Source organism: Stegodyphus dumicola, chromosome 2 (genome assembly GCF_044657685.1).
Source record: "Stegodyphus dumicola isolate Sdum_Otavi_A_Nest chromosome 2, ASM4465768v1".
In the NCBI taxonomy this organism is placed as follows: Eukaryota; Metazoa; Arthropoda; class Arachnida; order Araneae; family Eresidae; genus Stegodyphus; species Stegodyphus dumicola.
In genome coordinates, this window is record NC_140769.1 from 251,700,217 (window position 1) to 251,713,347 (window position 13,131).

The 13,131-nt window shown below is 29.6% G+C and overlaps 1 protein-coding gene across 2 annotated transcripts in view; it reads right to left on the reverse strand.

Moving 5' to 3' along the window:
• Window positions 1-1,904: 1,904 nt before the first annotated feature.
• LOC118194738 (CD9 antigen-like) overlaps window positions 1,905-13,131 on the reverse strand; it is a 136,244-nt gene continuing 125,017 nt past the window's right edge. For both annotated transcript variants that reach the window (XM_035365946.2, XM_035365939.1), the window contains exons 6-7: window positions 12,791-12,874; window positions 1,905-4,923 (exon numbers count right to left, since the gene is read on the reverse strand). In XM_035365946.2, coding sequence (XP_035221837.1) covers window positions 4,864-4,923; window positions 12,791-12,874 — 144 coding nt within the window. In that variant the 3' untranslated portion in view covers window positions 1,905-4,863. The remainder of the gene's footprint in view (window positions 4,924-12,790; window positions 12,875-13,131) is intronic.

Sequence of the window (13,131 nt, forward strand, 5' to 3'; positions counted from 1 at the left end):
TGCTCGCTTTGAAATCATTGAGTATGTTAATCAAAAATCCGTTAAAGTTTTACAAAATATGAAATACGTAATACATCAAATTCTGAACTCAGGTTCTCATATTTGGGTGAACGACTATTCAAAATTTGATGGCTCTAGGTACTGCTGTCTTTTTCACAATGCGAGAAATATACATACATTCATGCACATTCTTCATTATTTATTATTTTTTTAATACAGGGTGATAATATTCAGTGGCAGGCATTTGAAAAGTGATACAATGTTTTTAGTCGTTCAAAGCAAAATGCCCCTTCTGGGCTTAACGTCCCTTTGCTCTAAAAAAAGAAACAAATGCAAATATATTGTGAACTTCTTTCACAAATAATGTTATAAATACACTTAATTAGCAGAGATATCTTATTAAAAATTAACCTCTTTTTAAAAATTTAAGAAGTAAGAAAAAGTTGCCCATAATTTGGGATTAGTTACAATATATTCCTGCTCTCAAATGCAAGTTTGCTACATATTCCTATTGTAAGAAGCAAATGGAAATGGCAAGTGACATTGGCATTCATTTGAAACAGCAACAGGCAGCTAAATTTTCGAATGGTTAGCATACTTTATTAAAAAATGGGTTACTGTAACCATTACCATGTAAAGATTTTCTTTGATAAACATGGAACTAATATTAACATTATATGGATATTGATTAGATGGTTCAATGATTCAATACAAATTCAAAGAAATGGCCAACGAGAATGAGACAAGAGTGAATCAGCTTATTTACTAGACGGGTGCATCATAATTACGGAAGAGTGTGCAGTGGCAGGCATAAGCTTTCATGTACTAGAGAATTAACTGTCACCTAAACAAGAAAGTATCTCCTGCTGGTTGTATGTTAATAAATGATCACACAAGAAAACTGCTCTTGTACTTAGCTTGTTCAATACTGCAAATTTCTTGACATTATTGTCTTTGGAGATGAAAGCGTGATATATTATCATAAACCCGAATGAGAAAAGCAGCCAATTGAAAAGCATCCCTAGTAGAAGAAATACAAACAGGAAATTAAGCAATCATCAATAGTATATTTTGAGACCAAAAGTGGTTTTCTTTGCAGATTTTCAAGAACTCGGCAGTACAATGAATGCTGCTATTTATACCAATACACTGCAGAAGCTTAAATCATATAAAATTGTGTCAAGCACGAACAGAGTGGGTCCTTATTCTTCAGATGGAAAACATAAAGCGCTACAGTGATATCACGATACAGCATGTCAAAATTTTATTGGACTTCTTTATTTCACTCTTCATATAAGCTTGGTTTGGTTCCAACTTACTTCATCTATATTTAGCTCAAGATGGGATTTGAGGATAATATGATGTTATCCATAAGTGGTACAAACATGTTAAAGAGGCTTCTTACATGACAACAGCATGTAGATTTACTACATTCTGGAGAACACATAGATAAATATGTGTACCATAATAAGCATAAATTTTATTTTCCATCAGCAGACACTAACTAAGCTTTAAAAATATAAATAAATAGAATGGTTTTGACTAGCTTTTTTTGCATTTTGTGTCATTAGTAGTTTAATGAGGTACATATGGCTATTTTAATATATATGCAAATTAAAAACTCTTTCAATGTCAATTTTTTATAATATTCTACAGAAGAAATTTCATTAACACACTTACTTTTGTTCTTCTAAGGGATAGGCTATTTCTGTTTTTATTATTTTCAAAATAAGTTCCAATTTTCCATTCTTTTTCTTGTAGTTAATCATTTTAAAGGAATTAATTTTCTAAATCTATCAAATTATAAATCAAAGTGATAGTATAATGCCATTTTTCACAAAATTTTTAAATTATATTCAACCTTTAGCATTTAAAAGTTATGAATAAAAAGATACTATAAAACATTACAGGAGTTACAGAAATTTTATTGATTTATAAAATTCAGAAAAATAACAATGTATGGAATTAATGTACAGTAAACCAATAAGAACACCTTGTTTATAATGAATTATTATAAGTTACATGAATATACGTATATTTGAGCACATAATGAATTGATCTATATAACAGTGTGAAGCATATCTGAAAGAAAAATGTACCTTACTTATTAGAAGAATTGAAAAATACAATAGTGTTATCAAAAGCTGTACACATAAAACAAATTATGTAAATGTACTACTTACTTTAGCATACCATATATATATGCAAACATTCTTTTAAGGCACATATATCCTGTTCAAGACTGCATAAATTTTACATATTTTTCACAATATGTTAGATATACGTAGTGACAAGTTTTTGTTTAGAAATCTATTATAAACATTTGAAATAAGAGAACAGAAAAAAATTTGTATGGAGCAGAACTCTGACTCTTCATTACATAATAATTTTTCAATTACCCTATGTAAAATATTATCCTTTTATCATAACATGTTTTTCCACCATAAAAGAGAACAAATAAAATAGCAGAACAAGGTATTGATGAATTATTCCCAACCATGAAGAATCTTTATAGTACATCATTCAGATTTTAATGATAAACTCTTTACCAGTGCAACAGATATATACAGTATGTTTGTTAATATTTTCATACTTCTTAGTAGTAACAAGATTACAGACCCGATACTTCAATAATTATGTGCAGTGGTTTTATTATTTTTTTTTATAAATATGCATTATAGCATTTAAATTCTTAATATACCTTTGCATGAAAATTAAGGAAACCATAATTCAGATGACGAAAAGGTTACTGTTAGCAGTGAGGGAGACAAAATGTTTCCTGTTAACATTATTATTTCTAAAATTAAAAGACTTACTGTACTATTAAACTTTAAGCCTACATAATTTTGAATTCTCTGATTTTTCATTTCAAATTTTTTTGGAGGAAAGGATTCTCCAATATTAGTAATTTAGTTTTAAATTATCCAATTTAGTTTTAAAAAATATTGATTTTTTAAGTTAACAAATACAAAAAAATGAAAATATTTTCAAACAGCTAAACTTTGTTATTTCCATGAAAAATATATATCAGAAATCACATGTCAATATGTTTCCTTCTTACAGTTCTTTATCTTCCTCCTTTGCGGGAGCAAAGCAAGTAAAACAAGACTGTAAACTTATTGATGCAAACTTACATTATTAATATTTTAAAATATAAAACAACACAATAATAATGGATTTTATAAATTTAATACTTGAGTTAAAAAAAAGTAATTTTATTGGAATTTAATTAAATACATATATTTTTAATGGTTAATATTTGATTTAATATATATAAATCAAGTATTTAATGAGTTAATCTTTAAAATGTAATACAATTTCATAACATATTTTATTACATTAAAAAATACCACTGTCTGAACAAAGAAATCAGAAGTTCAGAGTTTTGGGGGAGACGGAGGGGCTAATTTTTTTCATTTAGTTACTTTCACGAATTGATAATAATGGAATTATGCCAATCATACATATTACACTTTAAAGTATTCAATGTAATATCTTTAAACAGACGTTTATAAATTATTTTTTTAAGCACACATATTTAATATAAGCACTATGATGGTATTTACTGGCATAATTTAGAATTATAGTAACTAAAAATAAAACCTTACAGTGTGATGGAAGATTTTTTGAAAACAACTGTTACTTCTTTGTATGTCCCCAGCATTTTTGAAAACAGTTACAAGTGAAGATTGCAACATTTTAATAACAACTAAAGAATGTGATAATTGACCCTGCATTGTGTAAGTACAAATTTACACATGAAAGATAGCAAAATCGTTCATTGAATTAAGTTTATCACATTATTGGGGGAAATAAATTATGTATTATGAGTTATTTTATTACTTCATACCTGTATCTTGTAAAAATCCTTATAATTGTGAGTAATTCAAACAATTCTATATATTTTAAATTCCAATCTTATTCACTCTAATCATTCTACAAATTAAACTATACTGCTTTCAGCACCCATATTTAACAAAGCATTATAATGAAAAAATACAGCACATACAAAACTGCACTTAATACTTCTCTTTAACTACTTAAATAATTCTTATTCTTTGAAACCTTAGGATAAGTGCAATTCTTTTAAAAAAAAAAAAAAAAAATTGTTTACCCCCAAATTAAGAAAAGTGAAAATAGATACCTCAAAATAAAATTTGTTGGGGGAAAAAGGGGGAAGGGAAAAATTATTCAAATAATATAAATGATATAAACATGTGTATAAAGTCTTAAAATCATGAAAAGCCATTTTAATGTATTAGAATATAGCTAACAGGGTTTAACTGAGATTTAATGTTTCAGTCTTCAGAGATTAACAAAACAGCTACACAGCTATTGAGTTGTCATTTATGAGATGAGATCTTACAGCTTTGGCATTATTACGTGTTTCTGTAATCAGAATAAAATATCATTCATATACTCAAAGTATGATAAATAACTGTAGATTTCAGTGCTACATACTGTGTATCTTACATCACACAAAATACAAAACCAGTCTTAAATGGGAATAGAATTAGAGATGAAGTTGATTGAATGTCAAACTAATATAATTAACATAACAAAACATATACAATACATGATTACGAACATAATAAATTTAAAAGATATTATATTCGGCAATTTAAAAAAAAATACCCATTACTGATACATTACATTCTGCATATCATCTGAAAACTGTTAACAATGTTTATCACATACGAGATGTATCAAAATGCAGGATTTATGATCACCACATAAAAGAGGTGGCATGTAATAAAGGTACTGGCAATTCTGTTGTTACCCAATATATATACAAATCAACATTTCTGGTGTATGCTTGCTTTTACTGACAGCACCAGAATTCTTTACAAGCCAAGCAGCAACTTAGTAATCTCTTCCAGATACTGCACAACAAAGGACCAGAGAGAAAACAAATCCAAAGATCTAGATTGGAAAAAAATATATATATAATATTCAGAAAACATAAATATGCACTTAGAAAAAATATATTAAATTATTTATCCCCTTCCAAAAAAAGTCGGTGGATATAAAACTAGAAATATGAATCCAGTGTGATACTAGCAGCTCTATCTACTTAGCACTAAATAACATCCAATAACATAATTAATTTTTTTTAATTAACAGATTATACACTCAGTAGTGCATCAGACAAAGAAAGATAAAATCTGATAAATCATACCAATATTCCATCCTCCTCTTAAAATCACATGACTGGTTACAAATCCCTCCCCCCTTTGGGGAAGGGGCTTTGTATTTTTGATTTTGCAGAGGCTAACACACATGTTTTAGTTGTTTTCTGAGTGTATAGTATGAAGTTTAACCTTCATTCAGATGTAGCAAACAGTTAAATTGAACAAGAGCTTCAAAAGGTCATTTAAGCATTTTATTAATAACATATAGCTACATTTATACTAAAGTTTATGCTCTAATTAGATAGAACTGCAGGCGTTATTCAAACTCAACTGAAGAATACTGATTATAGCAATCATGAATACAAAATATTAACAGTTATAACACTAAATGCAGTACAAAGTCCGTAATCCGGACATCCATTATCCGGAATGATCTATAATCCGGGCCTCAAAGCCACAAACCTTTTTTTTTTTTTTTTGTATGCTTTACACATGCACGTTTAATGTATAACGGACGGTATAAGCTAGGCTAAAATTATCTTTACGGATTCTAAGGCATTTCAGTTAATGTTGCAGATTGCGCTGTTCCTTAATCTTCTAATTTGATCCGGCTTATTGTTTTTTGCAGACTTTTTTTAGAGCAATTTTATAAAAATTAAGCTTGAACTTTCGATTATGTCAAAAAGAGTTTCCAATTCTGGAGCTGCCAAAGGATTTCAAGATGCAGACACAATATACATAAATGCTTGAAGAGTTTTTCATTCAAGGTTATCCTAAGGAGGAGTTCTTTTCGAGAAATAACTAACTCATATTGAAGGACAGAATGAGGTTGGTTTTAACTGAGCTTAAAAAAAATAAATAAGTATTTGAAAACGAACTCTTTTAAAATAGCAAGCTTGAGTAGGCGCTGTGTAGCTATTTAAATATTTAAAGTCATGCAGAACTGTATTTGTATCTAACAAGCGTGCAACAGTACTGTTATTTTAATTCAAAATCTGTAGTTATTCTATTATCAGTTATTATTTCTACAAAGGGAAAGCATGTTTCGATGTCCATCAAACAAAAAGTGGAATTGCTGCAAAGAATGGATAAAGGCATATCCGTCTCAAAATTATGTGAGGAGTATGACATTTGAAAGCCAACTGTATATGACAAAAGCAAAAAAAAAAAAAAAAAAAAAAAAAAAGGGGGAAATTTTTGAATTTTTTGTGAATTCTGAGTGAAGATCATGAAAAAGTGATGCTTGAATGGGTCAAACAGGTCGCAGCGAGGGTGTGGCATTGATAGGTCTGATGCTAATGGCTCAAGCCAAAATATTTCATGAAGAAATGAACTTAAACACTGAGTGCACATATTCGACAGGTTGATTAACCAAATTTAAAAATCACCATGGTATAAGACAATTGAAAAATTCAGGTGAAAAAGCTTCAGCTGATACTGAAGCTGCTAAACAATTTGTAGATGAATTCATTGAACTCATTCAATTATCTTCAGAACAAATTTATAACGCTGATGAAACTAGTCTTTTCTGGCAATATGTACTGCGAAATACCTTAGCAACCTCTACAGAAAAGCCTCCAACTGGTGTCAAAGATTCCAAAGCGAGACTAACAATTTTAGCATGTGCAAATGCTGCAGGAACGCACAAGTGCGAACTTTTTGTAATTGGAAAACATGCACGACCTCGAGCATTTAAAGGAGTAACGATTTACCCCGTTATATATCGCGCAAATAAAAGAGCATGGATGACACAAGCGTTGATGAATGATTGGTTTGAAAATCATTTTATACCTGAGGCTCGGTGACATTTGAATTCGGTTAGTTTACCTGATGATTCAAAAACAGTTGTTGACAATTCGGCACATACTTAAAGTTTTATTGAAAGATAATGTACCCGTATTATTCTTCTCTCCAAATTGTACATCTATCATTCAGCCTATGGATATGGGAATAGTGCACGTGCTGAAATGCAAATATAAAGTAGCATTTTTAAAATCTATGTTAAATTTCTTTAACAATGGCAGGACTTTTTGAAATTTTTTAGCATAAAATCCGCTGTGTGGAGCATCGCAAGATCGTGGGAGGATGTGTCTCCAGATATGTTAAAAAGTGTTTGGCATAATTTATGGCCAGCTACCATATTTCATGGCGAAGACGATGAAGATGATAGCCGCGAATTTGAAAGTTTTCGGACATCGCAAACTAAAGGTGAAATTTTCTAGTTATTGGATTTTGTAAAGAAATGTGGAGAAGCAGTAATAAATGAAGATGATATAACAAAAGTTTTTCATAGCGACAACAATGCCCCAATAATCAATCAATTAATGGACGGCAATATCTGTAGTATGGTTCTAGATCCAGAAAATACCGCTTCCGATAGTGAAGAAAGTGAAGAGAGGTTATTGAAAACGAAAAAATTTCGATTGACAAGTTAGTTGGTATTCTCGACACAGCAATTACAGGACCTTGAACAGTGGAACTTTGTAACTGAACAAGAAATTATGTCTGTTTATAGAATTAAAGAGAAAGTATTAGCACAAAAAACAAAGCAAGTTAAACAACTTACATTGAAAGAAATATTTAACAAAGTAAACAAATAAATATTAAGCTTCTTTTTTTTTTTTTTTTTTTGGTAAATTTTGATACCCATTAGAATAATTAATATTCCTATTAGAATTTTGATACCCATAATTGCTCTTTCTTTCATAAATTATGGTTTCATATTTTTAATCATATAATTTCTGCATGCCATCTGACCAGATTTAAATTGATGATCGATAATTCGGAATCGAGTCCCGACGAGTCCGGATTACAGACTTTGTACTGCATTAACTAATTAACTGAGATGCTGTTATCGACAGCTGCTTTTTCTAATCTTTCTGATCTGAATCTACAACTAAGGAGGGGCAACATCCCTACTCCTATCCACGAGGCCAAGTTAAAAATGAAAGCTAATTTACTAATTTTCTTTTCAACTAACAAGCTTCATGGATGTGCTAAAATAATTGTTAAAAAAGTACAAAAATCTAAAAGCTTCAAATTCTAATAGCTGCCCAAGAAGCTTCTTTTGATTACTTACTATTTAATTGTTCTCAGTAAAACTAGTTGCTTTTACAAAGGTAGTCATTTCAAGGTGATACACTGAGAGGATGTACTTTTATTGTGATACGCACATAAATATAAAACTACGGTTTTCAATATACAGTAATTAAATCCACCTTTAACTGAAGTTTATTAGCCCAAAGGGGCAATTTGTCCAAAAGGCTATTAATTTTGTTTTGGCATTTTGCATTGATTCGCTATAAATGGCAAATCACTTTTTTAATTGTTGCCATCAAATATTAGAGCCCTGTATTATATTTAAAGAAATTAAATAATTAAGAATCTGCATAAATGAATGTTTCTCGCATTGTGATAAAACAACAGCCATCTAATTTTGAATATTGTAATTCTGCAAATATGGGCATCCGTAAGACCAAATTTGAAATTTGGAATTTTTTTTTTTTTTAATCAATCTCATACTTTGTAAAACTTCAATGAAGCCTTTCAGATTTTTTTGAGGAGGAGGAGGAGGAGTTTTCCTATGTATATATTCATGTATTGCAGGAAATTATATGCAAAAAAGCACTTTATATTTTTATTAACTTCCAGTCTTCTTTTAAAGCTGTAATGCTAACATTGGTCAGATTTCATAAAAATTTCATCAAGTTTAATTTAGCATAGGTGAAGTGTTTATATTAATTACTTTTGAATCTGCCCTGTTTTTTATTATTTATTTACTTTTTAATTTTTTCTCAAGCACAAAATCATTTAACTACAGCAATTATGAATTCATAGAATCATTTAACTATGGCAATTCCTGCACCTTACTTTAAAAGCATTTAAGTTACCAATTTTATTATACCATATTTCTAGCAAAACTTTGAAACATTAACTACCTCCAATATACTTAAGGAAAATTTTAAAAAAATGGAATACATACTTCAATATTCTTTTGTAAACCTTTCAACATTTCAATGAAATGAAGAAATACTTCACTAAATAATATAAAAGTACAAAAATTTCTTTTTAAAGCATACTGTTGTAATTAAAGTCTAAAAATTAGTAGCTCCAAATATTATTTCCACATACTAAATTTGAACTAAATATTTTTCTCAAATTTTAATTATGCAATACCAGCTGATGGTAAAAACTAGCAATTACTTAAAATGTCTTTTACTATTTTCTTGACAATTATTAATTAAAAATGAGTTTTTACATTATATATTATGAGGATGAAAGAAAGATTCATAGTTTAAACCTACATTTTTCGGTTCTCATTTACATTAATTATCCTCATTAAAATACATTCACTTTTGTTATATATAATTAGAACAAAAATTCTTTAAGACAGAGAGCAAGAACTTTTGGGTCTTACTAACAGCCTTCAATGCTGTATCATGCTATACTTCTACTTTCTGTTACATACATTTTATATGCATACAATGGAAATATGTTGCACATGAATTGCACCAAAAATTTAGAAATGTCTGACCATAGGTTCCGAAAATTATTTTATTGTATACTAACATTTCTTAGAATCTTGCTAGTGGAATATTAGTACAGTATTAGTATAAGTCCGAGATCTGGACATCCAATATCCAGAATGATTTAAAATCCAGACTTTAATGTCACCATCAACTTTTTTTAAAAATTTATTTATTTATTTGTGTGTGTGTGTGTGCTTTACACATGGGCATTTGATTCCACTTGCTCATATGGTAAGTCCCGATTCTTAATTTCACCACGGCACTAAATACCTCAGTATTGAAGAAACATCATTATGGCACTAAATAAAATACCTTGTTATTGAAGAAACGATGATCAATGATTAGGCTTCATAGCTGGATATCTGCTTGCCATACATCTCAAATCGAAACATTCTATATTAGATGATGCATCGTTGATTTTACACCTACTAATATTTTATATCCCTGACATCAACCTGGCGAATCATTATTTTGCTTCCATCAACACATGTTTATCAACACATGACAGCTCATGTAGCGATGCCTAAACAATTTTTGGCACTTTTCCGTTTTGCCGGCACAACCAATAAAGTCGCCAATAATAGTACAACTGATGCCAAACGGAATATCCTCGCTGGTAACCTTTTACACCTCATTTTCAAAACAAGTCACAGCAATTTCTTATTAGATTGTTTCTTTCAATATAATTACATAGAATTTTTATCAGATAGTACAATTTTATGCCCCAAGGCTATTCGCGGTAATTAAGTCAATTAGGATGCAATCACATCGCTCACCCGAAGGCGAAAATATAGAAAAGGCAAAGTCAAGGCTTAAATTCATCAATTCTAATGAGAATGCTATTCGTGAATTGAAATAAGTCTTGCATTTAAACTTGTATTCCAAATTAAGATTTAACTTGAAATTAATGTAGATAATTACTGAGAGAATTAGAGCTTTGTAGCATAGTTTATGTGAAATGAGATGACTTGGGGCCATGTGATATGAACCAGTGAATTTGGATGTTGAACCATGAAAGCATAATAAATTCTTAAAATTAATGTACTTTTACAAATTTATTGGCATTTTACAAAATTTAAAACGATATTAAAATGTTTATGCCTTCAAAATAAAAAATTCTTAGAACTAACATTTATTAACATTTTTTATGTGTATACTGTATGTTGTCGCCAATAAAGTCTGCTTGGCATGATTTGAGCCAGCAAAACGGAAAAGTAACCAATTTTTTTTTATATTAGTAATTGAATAACAAAGAGTATGGTAACCTTTTACGTTCACATTACGCTTGGCAATGAATACAGATTTAAGTTTAATGCACTAAGAAATGTTGACAGAAGAAATTTAACAATTTCTTTCCATAAGCTAAAAATAAACTTTGTTGATGATACTCAGAGGCCAAAAGATTACATTTAATGCTATTAAGAATAACTGACTTGTTATTCACATAAACCCAGAACCGGCGCCAAAGATCATATGGCCACACCGAGCGGCAGAATTTATGGAAGACAAAGGGAGGTGCTTGGTAGCAAGAATTTAGGATTCGCAGACGGTAAGATTTCTAGAGCCAGCCCTCAATAAGCCTTAAGTATATGTGGACATTTATTTACTCAGGACTCAGATAAGCCTTAAGCATGTGCAAGGGATAGGCATAAGTATAATAAATAACTAAACTAATTCAATTTTAGGCTTAATTGTCTTCTGTGCATGATAGAAGCAAGATAAAATTTAGCAGAACAACTTGTCTTTAGTCACCAATCTCATGATACGTAGCTAAGTATGTTATAGTGAATGATAACTAAATTTTATTACGATAGCTGCGAATCTGAAGGTTTTTGGATATCGCAAACCAAAGATGAAATTTTCTAATTAACGGATTTTGTAAAGAAATGCACTAATAAATGAAGATGATATAAAATAGTTTTTCATTGGGTAAAATCCTAGTATACGGTGCAGCCTTGGCACGATTTTGAAAATTATGGCCAACACCAAAATGACCCATTTACTACTCATCATATATGTCACATTTACTGCTCATCATACAGTTACCAAAAGTAGCCAAATCCAGTGTGCTCCATATACTAGGATTAAACCTTTCATTGTAATGGCAATGCTCAAGCTGTAGTATGGTTCTAAATCTAGAAAATACCGCTACCAATAGTGAAGAAAGTTACAGAGAGGTTACTGAAAGCAAAAACATTTCAATTGGCAAGACACTCGGAATTCTAGACACAGCAATTACAGGACTTCAACAATGGAACTTTGTAACTGAACAAGAAATTATGTCTGTCTATAAAGAGAACATATGAGCACAAAAAATGAAGCAACTTAAATAACTTTGAAAGAAATGTTTAATAAAATAAACAAATAAATATTAAGCTTTTTTTTCTAAATTTTGATACCCTTTAGATCATAAATGCTTCATTTTTTCATAAATCCTATTTCATATTTTTATTATTTCTACGTGCGATCTTACTAGATTTAAACTGATGATCTAATATCCGGAAAAATCCCAAATGCGGAATCACTGAAGTGCCGACGAGAGTCCAGATCTCGGACTTTGTACTGTACTGTATTGTTCAATATCTAGTTGAAGAAAAATAATACTTTATGCTAAATGGAATAATTTCCTTTTCATCAGGAGTTTCCTTAAAATATTAGACTTGTGACTCACTCTGTGGATTAGTGTTATTAATTAACCTTTTTATTTCTAGTTCTATTAATTCTTGTACCCGCCTGTATATATACTTTCTTTAGTTTTTATGCCAATGCCACCTTTCTCATATTTATTCAAAGTTTATTCTTCAGGCGATCAGTCACAACATTACTGTATTTTAATTTTTTATTACTTTTAATCTACCACTTTCCATTAAAATTATGGTTTTTAGTGAAACCTGGATTATGTTTGCTAATTTTATTTTTTAATTTTAACAAGGTTTTGTATGATGTTAGAATAAATGAAAAATTTTAAAACCTTTTGAAATAAATGAAAAATGTAAAATCTGACATTTTTAGCACATAACTTACTGCTGTAACAATAACATTTATACTTTAACAAAAACATCAAATTATTCCTCTTTGAAGAAGACATCTGTCACATGAATTGAAATCAGTCATGTCATGATAAATTACCTGGATAATTGCAATACTGATTCCAACAACAATGATTGTAAAAAGATGCTTTGTAACCTTCTCTTCAATTTTTTTCAGACATCCCTAAAATAAAAATGACAGAAGCTTAGCTAAAATCCATTACTTTCACATAGTTAAAAATTTTAGCACAGAAATATTCAAATTCAGGCATCTACATTTATTCAGGCATACATCATGAATGCAAAAATTTTTTATTACGATATAATTTAAAAGCAATATACCAACATTCCTATGAGGTTATAACTGCTTTTAAAATACACTTGAATTAAAAGAAATCTCTTTAATATTAAATAAAATAAGAATCATAAAACATAACAGTT